Here is a 15,097-nt window from a genome sequence, read left to right as displayed (position 1 = left end):
CGAATATTGGTTATAAAAAAATTTAAGCGCATTAAACGAAAACGCATTAATCGAGGGATCCCTGTATATGCATCTATACAACTTGAAAAAATTCGTATGATTATCTATATATACAGCTTTAAAACTTAAAAAAAACACTATAAAACCTGCATGTCTATATATAGATATAAAAACTAGACAATTTGCATTGCATATGCATGCATGTATAAATCTCATGCGGTTACAAAACAGTCCATGAACCATTCCAATCCAGTGTTTCCAGACTCCCCATATAGCTACAGGGTATATATATATATATATATTACAAGCATATACACAACATGTGGTATGTTGATTACCATGCATCATAGTGATCATACGAGCAGTACCATTATCAATGATAACATTGTGACAACGATATCAGGAGAAATAGCCATCAATCTGCATGAAACCAGTCAAAAGGTTGTCCTTGTTTCCCGAGAGAACATCTTACACCAACTACATATTTCATTAAACTTAACTGTTTCAAATAGCACAGTATTGTTATTATATATATTCATGTTTATGATGAACGTGAAAAAAAAACACATTAAAGAAACAATATTATTAAAAATTGTTAATTTAAAAAGAGGATTAGGGATTTTCAAAAAATTACAGAAACAAGATAGGTCGCTTAAAATGAAAATACAATCGCATAAAAAGTAAACAAACAAGCTTAAGGTTTGAGACATGGTGCCCCCCCCAGGGACACAATGTCTGCGGACTTACAACGCTAGAAACCGGGTTTGGGTACCCGTGGTGGGCAGATCACAGATAGCTTTGTGTTGCTTTGTGCATAATTACAAACAAACAATGCGACCTAGTTTTGAGAATATTTCCTCAAGCTACAAATTCCTATTTTGACTGCAAGTCTGAATGCTGTAATATTTAGGAGAGTCAAGATAGGGCTTTAATAATCTTGTTAATACCATCGTTGTACATAATGGGCACTTATGGTACTTCGTTATGTTTTTTAACAGAGTGAAAGGTTTAACTGTTAGTTGATTTTCGTAAAGCAAGATTTCTTCGACAAATTCTCTGTTTTCTCCTTGTTAAGTTATCAAACTATTATGGGTATACAAGAATAATCAATAGTTAAGTCAATAAAAAAAGCTAAAAAATATACTTACATCTAACCAGCTCAGTTCCAAGTTCCCTTCAACGTATGTGCAATTAGTGTAACGCTCCCGAAGTTTCTGGTAGTGATTTTGAATGTCTCTGCGCCTAGCTAATCGGTGATTAGTCCCCAAACATACTTAGAGAAGATAAAAATAAATGATAAGGAAAATTTATTTACAAAGCCCAAACATATTAATGATTTAACGAATACCCAGATCTCACGAAATATCTTTTTACTGTTGTTTTTCAGAATGTTTCGCTTTATATCTTATGGAAAATTTAGAACTATAAACATTTATCTTTTACCTACTGAGATTTCATTAACGTAGGATTATAATTTTTCTCGAAGCTTTAGTATTTAAAACACGACTACGTAATAAACTTAAAGTAAATATCCAAATTTTCGGGGTCTTTGGACATGCAGCAAACTTTATAAATTAATGAACAAGCATTACAATATATATATATATATATATATATATATAACATTACCGTACATTTATTTTAGAATATTTTTTATCAAAGAATCATCTAATAATAAGAAGTGATAATAATAAAAATGAAATAAATTGTCCTATATGGGAAATTTAAAAAGTGATATAGTTAAGAAGATATTTTCTTATTTTAAAGATATATTTGCTTTGACGGATATAGATAACAACATCATTGTGCCACGACCCCCTACAGCTTTGCAGAGGGAAAAGTCTTATAGCATATAGAGTCCAATTCCCCGGTGGGTCAAAGGTCAGTTTACGAATTGACAACGCTAAAATTATGGATTCGATCCCCGCGATAGTTAGAGCGCAGACAGCCTATTATGTAGCTCTACGCTAAAACACACAAACAAAATAAAAACAGAGTCCTTTGAACTTAATCAAGAAACTTAGTGATACTTGTGGCCCCACCTATTGAGCATAAAACTTGCATCTTTGACAGTTGAAAACATTCGCATCTCTCAATATACTCTGTCGCATATTTATAATAAAATTATATTATTTCTAAATACTCTTCAAACTTATCAATATTTTCCAGAGGCCTCTCTATGACGCCTAATGGAAACGAAAATCCTTGCTAAGATTTTGTTCTTAATGCAGCAAAAAAATAAATAAATGCGACAATATTCACTGTCGAAGTTTCTATGCAAGTCATTTCATACATACTGTGCTGTAGTCAGGTCAAATAAATTTTTTGGTGATAAAAGATTAAAATTATGCTATTGTTTTTAGTGATTTTTAGTACAAATCTATAAAATGAGCCATTTACGCACTGTCAATCACAGGAATCGAACTCCGAATTTTAGCCTGTTAAGTTCATAAACTTACCTCTGTCCCACAGGGGGACTTAATTCATGCCTGCTAAAAATAATTTAAAAAGAATAAGGAGGTAACAAGATACTCTTTATGTTTGGCTATTCATTGCTTATATCTTTAGATAATTCCAGTCCAAAAGTTAGTTGGACAACATTTAAAAATAATAATTTTTTTTATTTCTGCAAATCAAGTTAAGAGCTAGAATGTTTCGTTGGTTAGTAAAAGTTACTAAACTGTTTCGTGGCTTTTAGATTACGTCAATAATTATACTTACGTTTCATTGGTTGAGGTTTTAAAAAACTGCTTTGACGTACTTCTCAAAAGGTATGAAAAAGTAAAACACTTACCTTCGATCTCCATAACAGTAAGTGTACCTGATAATGTTTCTATGACTATACACCTAGGTTTGGAAAATGGATTAAGAAGACAATAAATAATATACAAACTCTGCTAACTTTTTCTTTGCTTGAATATTTTCTCTGTTTGAATATTTGCGGTTGTCATCCATATGATCAGCAAAAAAACTGAACCTGAAGCAAGAATTATTTGTTCAAAGTACATTCTGTAGTTCATCCCAGTCAAGACGTTACAGCAACATTGGCTGATGAAAATAACGAATTAAAGGAATGGAAAAAAGTGGTGTTTATTAGTATGTTCTTAGATGAGTGCAGTCAATATTTTGTTATATGTGCACAGTATATGTTCAACATATTTACACAGTTTACATAAAAGAAAAGGTGGTCATAAAATAAGAAGTAATAACGAGCTGTACTCTTTACAGGGTTCCATTTTACACAAATATTCACTGTTTAAAACTATGACGTGTTGCACAACGGTGACTCATCAGAAGTGTCATCTCGGATTTTCCAAATTCATCTTGAGCAGAGACTGATTCTCTTGGATGGCTCAGTTTTGAAGTCATTGTTTGTGCCACAAGAACAGATTTTTCAAATGAGAAATAGCACTTTTAATCGACGTAATGCTGTTGTGGTTTCTATCGTTTTTCCACTGAATAATATTTATTTTTTCTCCACAAGATGGCTCTTGAAGGATAAAGAAACCTGTGGTGAACTGGCACTATATGCTGACACTGCAACAAAATGGTAAAAAATCAAACAAAATCATTAGATTTTCTTAAGTGGAAACGAACAGTACATGTAACATTATTGCACAACAATGTTCGATGACATCATAACTCGAACATGGAAAACCAAATCAAAATGTTTTAGTTTTTCATTTCTTGTGGTGCACGATTAATTTTGTCATGTGTTTAAATATGTTTACAACCGTATGTTTGAGAAACAAGCTTTCAGTGTTAATTGAAGATCCTATTCAATAACTCAATGATATAAAAAACAGCTTTTCAGTTGGAAAAACTTGATTTATTAACACAAAAAACAACGTTTTGACCCATAATAGCGGATCATCTTCAGGTTAACGTGAATATTGCCAAGTTTTGTTTAGTTTTAACAAGGCGCTGCAGAATAGAATATGTCTCGGTGCATCACCCTTCATAAAAGTGCATAAAAATATGTGAAGAAACAAGATCTTATTTTATTTGATGTCTAAGGTCTGAAATTTGTTAATTCTTCGTTTTTCAGCTTGAATGTTATATATTTGTAATAATAAGCTATTTTAATTATCTGTAAGCCGTAAGCAATTTCCGTGTTTAAAATAATGACGTCAGCGTGCATGTAAACTTGCCTGTAAATAACATACTGAGAACCACCATAAAACGGTTAATATAATGGAAAGAGAAGAAAATGTGGACTATTCATTGTCAACAAAGTAACCATTTAATCTAAGTATTTCTGTGTTTTCGGGTTTTTAATGTCTAACTTTACTTCTCAATAACTTTAGGTGTTTTATTTAATTTATACTAACTTGAAATAGTGGAATTCAAGTAATAGGATTCAGATCTGATATAACGACGAAGTCATCTGATTACTGAACAGTTAAAGTGTGATCAGCTGTCATCATATTTAGACACAAGATATTGTTAAAATCTTCCATCTACTTAGAACAATTAGAGAACCTGTGATTTATATTTTATGGGAAAGCGCTTTATGTTATTTTACGTTGTCTTTAGTAATGGTATTGAGAAGAGAAAAAAATTATTTGAGCAATGAGCAACTAAAAGGAAATACGTGGTCATTTTTGTTATGGATAATGAAGGATTACCAAAATACTTAAACAGTTTTAGTTCATTATATTCTAAACAACAGCCACTTTATTTCTACCATAAAACAAAATGTAGTTCATTAATTAAAAGCTTTTTGATTAAAAAACATATTTTTCTTTATGCCTAAACAGTAATTAGTCACCCAGAAAAGTAAGTCTTCGTAGGAGAATAAGGCACTTCGCAAGAGAGCATTAGTTTAGATATTGATAAAATGTTAAGCGTTTCACATAATCTTTTGTTACGACAGCGGAAGTCAAGTGACGCTAGTAACACGTGATGAGTTTCTAGAAGGATCATGAAGGCTCGAGTGTTTGCCAGACGCCCTCTATTTTAATATATAAGCCTGGCAAATAAAGGGAGACAATAATTGCAGATAGACAGATAATTGAGTCAAGTGAGCGGTAGTGACAGTAAGAAAAGTGCGTGAATCGTTGTGAATTATAGCGTATGTTTAAGTTAAAGTGACGGTGGAAATTTTGTGTATTGCAAAGTTGTATTGAGAAAGAATAAACTAGTTTTATTTAAGAAAAGACTTGTATCGCTGAAGTTTTTCGGAAAGAATTTCTACGGGAAATTAACAAACGAACAGAGACGTAACACGTAATGGTAAGCATTGGAATTTTTAGTAAGTTCAATGCAAAGGGTTATCAAAATGAACTATGGATATATTTATAAAAAATTATTTGTATAACGTGCGCATATTCTCGATTCGTGAACACATATTTTCTAATTTAATTTGTTTCAACAACTGGCATACAGCTCCGAGCTAAACGATTTATTTTCACTATATTTTAAACTTAACTTCACAGTCAACGTTGATCAAGTATCACATAAACATACAAGAACACTTCATACATGGTTCAACGTGAGAACTTTTTTTTGTAACCTGTTGTTCAAAACGTTCCTAAATAAACCATTGCAGTGGTTAATTTCTTTCCTAATTGATAGTTGGCTTCTTCAGTTGAATTCTCTACCTAAATCTTCACCAAGTAGTTACATTGGAAAACTACAACGAGCATTTTTCATTCAATAATTATTTTGTCTGAAGATGTTGCTTTATTATTTCTCTGTAACTACTCAGCATGACCGTAGCTAGAATGAAAATTTACTTGAGGTCCAAACATCAACAACCACATATGGTAAGCCTTATATACTGTATACCTTTTCCATGAGTAAAATTAAATAATAAGTTATATTTAATTTCAAATTTTAACCGAGGTTCCGATCTCGGTGACCTCAATTCTTGCTAGGGCCATGCTAAACAGACAGACAGGAATTAACCTCTAAAAGGCAGCTTTATTTGAAACAATTAAAAGCAAGTTAACGTTATTGAGAAGGAACCAAGACAAAGGCAGATTCAAAAACAAAAGGAGCTTTGATGAAACTAATCGATAAAAGATGGTTTTATTGTAAATGACATATAAGAAATTGTACACATCAGCCAGAAGAAAGTTTTTACTGTAAATGAAATGTAAGAAATAAATTGAATCACTCAGAACAAATATAACTATGCTGTAAATGACATGTAACAAACTGTATTAATCACCCAATAGAAATATGTATGGCTTTACTGCAAATGACAAGTAAGAAATAGTACACATGAGAAAGAAAAAATGTAATTTTACTGTAAATGAGGTGTAAGAAATTCTATGAGTCAGTCAGATAAGATATAGAAAAACTATAAATGATATGTAAGCAATCTTACTAATCACCAGAAGATATACATATCAACTGAAAATTACATTTAAGAAATGCAATGAATCAGCCAAAACAAATACAAATTTCCTGTAAATGACATGTAAGTAATGATATGCATTAGGAAGAAGAAATATGGTTTTATGGGAAATTACACGTAAAAAATAATATTCTTCAGTTTAAAGAAATGTGGTCTTCTTATAAATGATATAAAAGAAATGGTATGAAACAGCCAGAAGAAATGTGGATTTTTTGTAAATTACATGTAAAAGATAGTTTGCATCAAGAGAAAGAAATGTGATTTTAGAGTAAATGAAATTTAAGAAATGCTGTGAATTGGCTAAAAGAAATAGGGATATGATGTAAATGACATGTAAAAAATGCTAAGCATCAACCCAATATATTAGGTATTTAATGTGAATGACATGAAAGAAATCCTGTCTGTTTGTTTTGTTTTTCAATTTTGTGCAAAGTTATTCAACAGCTACCCGTGCTATCCATCTCTATTTTAGAAATGAAGGGAAGGTAGCTAGTCAACACCACCACCTACTCTTGGATTACTCTTTTACCAAAAGTAGGATTGACCATCTTATTATAATGCCCCCATGGCTGAAAGGATGAGCATGTTCAGTGATGGGATTCAAAGTGGTGACTCAAAGATTATGAATCAAGCACCCTAGCCACTAGACTATGCCTGGCCCATAAGATATTTTATAAATCAGATACAAGAAATATGGTTTTACTATAAATGTCATATAAGGAATTGTAAGAATCACACACAATAAAATTATTGGTGTACTGCAAATGGCAGGTACCAAATTATATGAATCAGTAAGAATAAGTGTGGTTTTCTGTAAATTGTTTTCACTATAAATTACATATGAAAAGTGGACACATTGTCAGAAAAATACAGAATTAGTGTAAATGATGTGTAAGACTTGTTATACATCCATCAGAAGAAATATGGTTTTACTGTAAGTAAAATGTAAGAAATTCTATAAACCAGCTTGAAGAAATATGATTTCACTGTAAATGATATCTAAAGATCATTCAAAAGAAATATGTTTTTGATCTGAATGATATGTAAGAAATGGTATGAATCAGTCAGAAGAAACAAGGTTTTACTGTAAATTACATGTAAGAAGTGTTATGAATCAGTCAGAAGAAACAAGGTTTTACTGTAAATTACATGTAAGAAGTGTTATGAATCAGTCAGAAGAAACAAGGTTTTACTGTAAATTACATGTAAGAAGTGTTATGAATCAGCTAGATGAAATATAGTTTTACTCTAAATGACATGTAATAAATGCTATGCATTAGTGGGAATGAATATAGTTTTATTGTAATTGATATGTCAGATATGCTGTGAATCAGCTAAAAGAAAAACAAATGGCTTATAAGGTACATATAAGAGTGGTATGTGTCAGTCAGAGAGGTGGATATAGCGTAACTGACAAGTAAAAATTGTTATGAAGTATGAAGAAGCAATATGATTTTGGTCCAAATGGCATGTAAGAAATGCAATGAATCAGCCATAATAAATATGGTTTTGCTGTAAAAGGTATATAAGAAATTGTATTTATCGATCAAAAGACATATTGATTTATGGTAATTTACGTATAAGAAATGCTATGAATCAGACAGAATAAAGATGGTTTTACGATACATGATATGAAAGAAATGGTATGCATAAGTCACAATAAATATTATTTTACTGTAAATGAAATGTAAGAAATACTAAAAAACAGCCAGAAGAAATGGGTTTTTTCTTTACTTGAGATGTAAGAAGTGGTATGTATCACACACAATAAGTAGGTTTTATTCAGTAAATTACATGTAAGAAATGCTATGAATCAGTCAGAAAAAACACCGTTCTTACTGTAAATAAAATTAATCACTCAGAATAAATATAGCTATGCTGCAAATGACATGTAACAAACTGTATTAGTCACTCAATAAAGATATGGTTTCTGCAAATGACAAGTAAGAAATAGTATGCATCAATCAGTAAGAATAAATTTTTTAATTTAAAGAACATGTAAGAAATTGTACACATAAGAAAGAAGAAATATGATTTTAATGTAAGTGACGTATAAGACATTGTATGAATCAGTTACTTAAGATATGGAGGTACTATATATGATATGTAGTCAATCCTACTAATTAGAAGAAGATATACATGTTCATTGTGAATTACATTTAAGAAATGCTACGAGTCAGCCAAACCAAATATGGTTTTACTGTAAATAACATGCGAGAAATAGTATGAATCAGCCTGAAGAAATATGATTTTTCTGTAAATAACACGTAAGTAATGATATGCATCAGGAAGAAAAACTATGGTTTTATTGGAAATGACAAGTAAGAACTAATATTTCATTAAAAGAAATATAGTCATGCTGTAAATGACATGTGAGAAATAGTATGAATCAGCCAAAAGAAATATAAGGTTACAGTAAATGACATGAAAGAAATTATATGAATCTCATGTAAAAAACAGTTTGCATCAATAGAAAGAAATATAGTTTCATTGTAAATGACATTTAAAATATTTTATGAAACAGTGAGAATTAATGTTTTACTATAAATGAAATGTAAAACATATTATGTATCAGTGAGAAAAAAATATGGTTTTCCTGTAAATGATATGTAAGTAATGTTTTGCATCATACAGAAGAAATATAGCTTTATTGTATATTACATTTAAGAAATGCTGTGAATCAGCCAAACCAAATATGGTTTTACTCTAAATGACTTGCAGTAAATGTTATTTATCAGTCAGAAAAAATGTGTTTTTACTTCAAATTATCAGATAACTGGAAAGTATTTGGTATTTTCAGCCTGCACAACACTTTATGCGATATATAGGCTTAATAGTCGAGTACCAAAAAGGAGCAACCAGTCAACAGTACCCGCAGCTTACATGGCTACTTTTATCCGTATGTAATCTGAAAGAAAGCTGGCTTTGGTGTGAATTGCTTAAATACTGGTGGCTTAACGAAAATCACAAGTAAACAAAGTTACTTTAACATGATTATAAAAAACAAACTCGAGTAACAGTTTAATATTTCCACAGGTTAATATTTAAGTAACTAAATGACTAAGTGTAAAGTAACTATACAACATGACTAAGTGTAAAGTAGCTATACAACATGACTAAGTGTAAAGTAACTATACAACATGACTAAGTGTAAAGTAGCTATACAACATGACTAAGTGTAAAGTAACTATACAACATGACTAAGTATCAAATAACTATACAACATGACTAAGTATTAAGTAACTAGACAACATGACTAAGTGTACAGTAACTAGACAACATGACTAAGTATTAAGTAACTAGACAACATGAATAAGTGTAAAGTAACTAGACAACATGACTAAGTGTAAAGTAACTATACAACATGACTAAGTATTAAGTAACTATACAACATGACTAAGTATTAAGTAACTAGACAACATGACTAAGTATCAAGTAACTATACAACATGACTAAGTATTAAGTAACTATACAACATGACTAAGTATTAAGTTGTAATTATTCATGACCTCCGATATCTAACATACAACGTAAGAAGTTACAATATGTCAGGCACATACAAGTTATAATGCCTCCCAGTGGCAAAGCGGTAAGCCAGCGGACTTATAACGCTAAAAACCTGGTTTCGATACCCGGGGTAGGCACAGCACAGATAGCTCAAACAACCAGACAAATCGAAGTTATAAAAATGTCTTTTTTGCTTTTTTATGTGATAAATTCGGTTAACATAAACTTTAGACGAATTTCCTAAGAATGAAACAAAAAATAAACATGTTTAAAAGATTCAATTGCATATTTAATTCTTCTCAACTTAAGAAAGTAAGTGCGCACTTTAATCTTTAGACACGCGCAAAAAGTTAAGTTCCATTTACCTTCCAATTATAATAAACATAAGTGCAGTGTAAATCAATATCATTTTATAGGAGTAACAAAGAAATGTAGCTACAATGTGGTAAAGTTTAAAAATAAAACATAAAATCACAGTACAGTAAAAAAACAATTATGGTGGTTACATTTAGGTTAAACGACAATCATCGTGTCTGTAATTACTTGTTCCATGACACAGAGTTTGACCACGTCTTGAAAAAACCTTGTCAATTGTGTAAATTTTTTTCATACAAAATAAGGACACAGTAACAATAAAATCAGGCTTGACATTGGTTAGGGTACTCAACTTGTAACCTGCAGGTCGTAGGTTCGAATCCCCGTCGCTGAATGTGCTCGCTCTTTCAACCGTGGGGGCGCTATAATGTGATGGTCAATTCTATTATTCGTTGGTAAAAGAATAACCCACGACTTGACGGCTACCTGGTGAAGATATGAGTGCCACTAGATAAAACATGCCCAAGAACCATCGATCATGTATAACCATCCAAAAATACCCCAACGGTCGTAATCGGCCTTAGGACTCAAAAAGAAAGAAAACCACATATACATCTTGCTTTATATTTTAAGCTGTCTACAAACTCGTTTTCAGGTAATGAGCTCGAAAACAACATCAAACCCCATTTTGATCACAATTTTGTTTTAAAGCTAAAATTTTATTAATGCAAAACGTTAGCGAAACTAGCATATGTTTATGGTTACGAGCAAGTACGACATCTAGCGAGTACATATGAATGTCCCAAGCTAAGAGTAGTGTACCTGATGATGACAAAACCTTGTCGAAACGTTGTACATTTGCTGTCATGTTAAACTTGTATTAAAGTTTTTCTTCATTACCCATTTAAGCCGTCTCCAGCCACTAAGAGTAGTGTATTTGTTAACAAATATTCTTTGTATCACGGCAAAGAGAATCAGTCTTCGCCATACTTAGAAATATCGTCTTTCAAACGTATGTCTCACGAACGTCGAATTCTTACAGGAAAAAAGAAAAAGGACGACACAATGAGGACTGTCCAAAGCTGTCAACACGAAGAATCACTTCAGTGAAAGGTATTTTACCCTGGGCAACAGCAACGCCTATGCGAATGTACAAAAAACATGTTTAGTAACACGATACACGCTTGTTCAATGTTGACAAAAGACTGTATAGAATTTGATAGACATGTTCTAACAATATTGCAAAATATTTTACTTCATTTAAGGTTACAAAAACAATAATTATATAATGAAACACTTCTTTAAGACTAGATTCGGGAAAATAATAAACCAAATACACTGCATGAATAGTACACAAAGACTTCACATTTTAGAACAAATGCTGGATCATCTTGCCCAGTAACTGCAGCACAATGTCTGTCAATCTTCTGTTCTGTAAAGATATCTAAAGCGGCCACAAAATCCTTTCAGTAGACCTTCTGTTTGTTTATTGGCAGAGAGAGATGTGCATTATTCACAATAGTAGTTGCGCATGTTTCTTATAGAGAAAATGTTCCTAGTTTTATTTTTGTTTTCTACGTATACAATATATAACAGAGGTTCATTACGTGATTATACAAATACATAACAGAGGTTCATTACGTGATTATATAAATATATAATAGAGGTTTATTGCATGATTATAAACTGATTTTTGAGCCTCATTACGTTGGTTAAGTCCATGTTGCAACGTACAGTCATGCTTTACCTGACGTCATGCATCTTGACAACATCCCTGTAGCGTAGTTTTCATTGGAAAAAGCTCCGTCGTAAGGTTGTCATGTATGAAACACCACTCCTCCCTGCTGATGCCCATAATCCATCTAGTGCACGAAGGCGATGGTTTTTCCAGCACTCGTTTCAACAAGCTGATCTCCCAGAGATCCATAGGCACCGTATCCGGCAACTTGAACACAATGCCCTCGTATGTAATAGCGTGGATACTTGTTCCATTCTCTGGCTGCTTCAGGTGTGAGATAGTTGAACAGGTATGTGGTGGAAGCAAATTGTGTACACGTGACTTGGGTCATTTTTCTAGACGGAAATTGCTCTTCATTATGTTGCGTACTTGTTTGGGACACGTGGACGACTTTTGCTACTGGTCTCTGTTTTCGTGAATCCTCACTTTGTAAAAGACACCACACTCTGCTCACTACAGATGGGATACGACTTGTTGCAGGCTTCTCTCTTGTTGGTCTTTGTACCCCATTTTATGTGTATTTCTTTGTTTTCAAATTCCAATAAGTATAAGGAGCATCCTCTTGAAAAATCTAAACCTCCAATCCGAACACATCTTAACGATCTGAATGTATGAATACTTTGCTTCAAAAAGTAATGTTACATGCCATTCCCAAAAGCGATCACTTTTTGTTGGCATCACACTACGTACTAAATGCCAAACAATGTCAAAATGTAGTTCTGATACATGCCATTCCACCGCGACTTTATATCGGCTGTGATTTTCATGTGACTTACTAATTTGCATATCCAAAATCGTTTTAATATAAAGTTCTCAAACCTGTGTATATATTTTTATATATACATGCTTGTATAAATTAAGTCAGACTTCTTGTTGTTTTTTTTTGTCAACTACCATAATTTGGATTAGTTGTGGATAATAAGTCATTAACTCCATTATCATTGAAGCCGAAATTTTGACTGTGCTTGAGGAACAGTCAAAATAAATGCATGCAAAAATTTTAAACTCCAGAAAACAAACGTGTAGTGTGAAACCAAATAATTTACCCTTCCAGATTCGTCGGCGAAGCTGCTTGTAATGGCGAAACGTTGAGATATGTTTTTAGCAGGGGCGAGAAGGGTGGCGTGACTATATTAACAAAGGGAGTGGCACTTCGTTTTCTCAATAACCAAGCAAGTAGAAAATCGAAAACCGACCAAAACGTCATCAGGTTTATACCAGGATATATTCTATTGGCCAAGATTAACATGCATAACGACTGATAATTACAAGCACTGCTACCACAGAATATTACCTTATTGGGCAACCTCAGAATATGTATATATTTATACATACTTGTACGCACCTACGTATTCTAAAGGTATCTGAATATATATATGATTAGTTACTTGCTAGTCACAAAATGTTTGGTATACCGGAAAAGCTAAGAAACGCCTAATTTAGCTACTACGTAATTAAAAAGTGCGTAAAATTTATGTTCGTATTTGTATTTTGTTGTCTGAGAAACAAAACTGGAAGTGTATTGAATATTTTAATATGACACTTTATACATTCATGTGTGAAAATGGTAGATTTTAGTGAAAATTACGATATTCTGCTGCTTCTTTCCAGAAAAAAATGTCATATTCATATCGAATACGAAACTATTAAAAACAGTTTGGCACGCTGTCTGAAACACGTTTCATGAGTGGTTGGTGTCTTTGCGCTGCTTAGTGTTACGTAATATATGTTGCGTTGCGCACTCAGAAACTAGAATGCGATTGTATATTCACTGACACCTACAGTTTGTTAAGCTGTCTTTCAATATACGTTTGCTTTATATGAAATACGTGTGTACCCGATAGCTCATTATGCAGGTTTACGCTTAACAATAAATAAACCCAAATATACAAATCATCTCCATTTCAGGAAAACTCTGTAACAATACAGACTAAAGATAAATTTAAGGTAACAATCCCATTATCTCTACTGGCCAATTTATAAGAAAAACAGTCAACACGTGTGAAAGTATTTGCAATTATTCTAAGTTCGCTATCACCTTGTAATTTGCGACAGCCTTGAGTAACAATTTCAACGGCGATACCATAAACGCGATATCGGTTTATCACATAATGGATCTACTACCGCCTATACTTAGCGTGAGGGTTGAACGTATCAGACAAATGCTACGCGTTCTTGGGGCTCGCATAACTTACACGAGGGTTGAAAAATCAGCCGGACAATGAGACAATGAACGCTAACATCGCTCATCGCCTGGTCATTCGAAGACGATTTTTTCATGAAAACAGTTTGGAATTACCAAATTTTCCTATTGCATTTTCACAGAGCTTTTATCATCATTATTAATATCGATACTAATTAATAGTTCTATTTCCCCGTACCACTATACAGTAATGTGTTGTCTGTCAGTCAGTCACTAGACACTAAAATCACGTCACACAAGAGACGCTTTACGTTGCAATTTGTACTGTTGTGACGTCAGCCAAGAACCTCGAGAAAAAATATACACTCTGTAGGGTACAACACAGCATGTCATATGAACTTCAAAAGCAAGAAATAAAAATATTTGTTACTCTTAATTTTGATTTAATATACTCTTGAAACAGAACACTTTCAAGGACCCTGCGGAAGTACATCTAGTCTAATAAACTATTATCGATACAACAAAAGTGGATTGTTGTTAAAAGCAGCGGAAACGTTTTCACCACGTAAATTATTCCAATATATATATATATATATATTGACATACATAGATACCAGTTAGGGAAGGAAGAGAAAAAGTCAATATTTACCTCTTTTGAGTTTAACAGAGGCAATCGGCTGTAAGGAGAATGCTAATTAATGTCTAATTAATACGTTGCTCTGTTTTTAATTGTGTAGTCTTGTTTTGGGTATGTCAACATCGTTGCTCTACGTGTTGTGTACTACTGTAATGGGTATGTATGTATGTCATTGTCGTTTCTCTGTAGTTGTGTAGTCTTGGATATGTCAACATCGTTGTTCTGCATGTTGTGTAGTCTGGGGTTTGTCAACATCGTTGTTCTGCATGTTGTGTAGTCTTGGATATGTCAACATCGTTGTTCTGCATGTTGTGTAGTCTTGGGTTTGTCAACATCGTTGTTCTGCATGTTGTGTAGTCTTGGTTATGTCAACATCGTTGTTCTGCATGTTGT

General features: G+C 32.6%; 1 protein-coding gene across 1 annotated transcript in view; it reads right to left on the bottom strand.

Moving 5' to 3' along the window:
* Window positions 1-15,097, bottom strand: part of LOC106469386 (epidermal growth factor receptor-like) — a gene marked incomplete at its 3' end in the record, with an annotated part of 79,444 nt that overhangs the window by 25,723 nt on the left and 38,624 nt on the right. Inside the window, exons 3-4 of the mRNA XM_022397894.1 lie at window positions 2,903-3,537; window positions 1,149-1,273 (exon numbers count right to left, since the gene is read on the bottom strand). Of these exons, the coding sequence (XP_022253602.1) occupies window positions 1,149-1,273; window positions 2,903-3,020 (243 nt within the window). The remainder of the gene's footprint in view (window positions 1-1,148; window positions 1,274-2,902; window positions 3,538-15,097) is intronic.

Source organism: Limulus polyphemus, unplaced genomic scaffold, assembly GCF_000517525.1.
Source record: "Limulus polyphemus unplaced genomic scaffold, Limulus_polyphemus-2.1.2 Scaffold3458, whole genome shotgun sequence".
Lineage (NCBI taxonomy): Eukaryota > Metazoa > Arthropoda > Merostomata > Xiphosura > Limulidae > Limulus > Limulus polyphemus.
The sequence above is the reverse complement of the archived record's forward strand: the minus strand, read 5'-3'. Positions and strand labels throughout refer to the sequence as shown.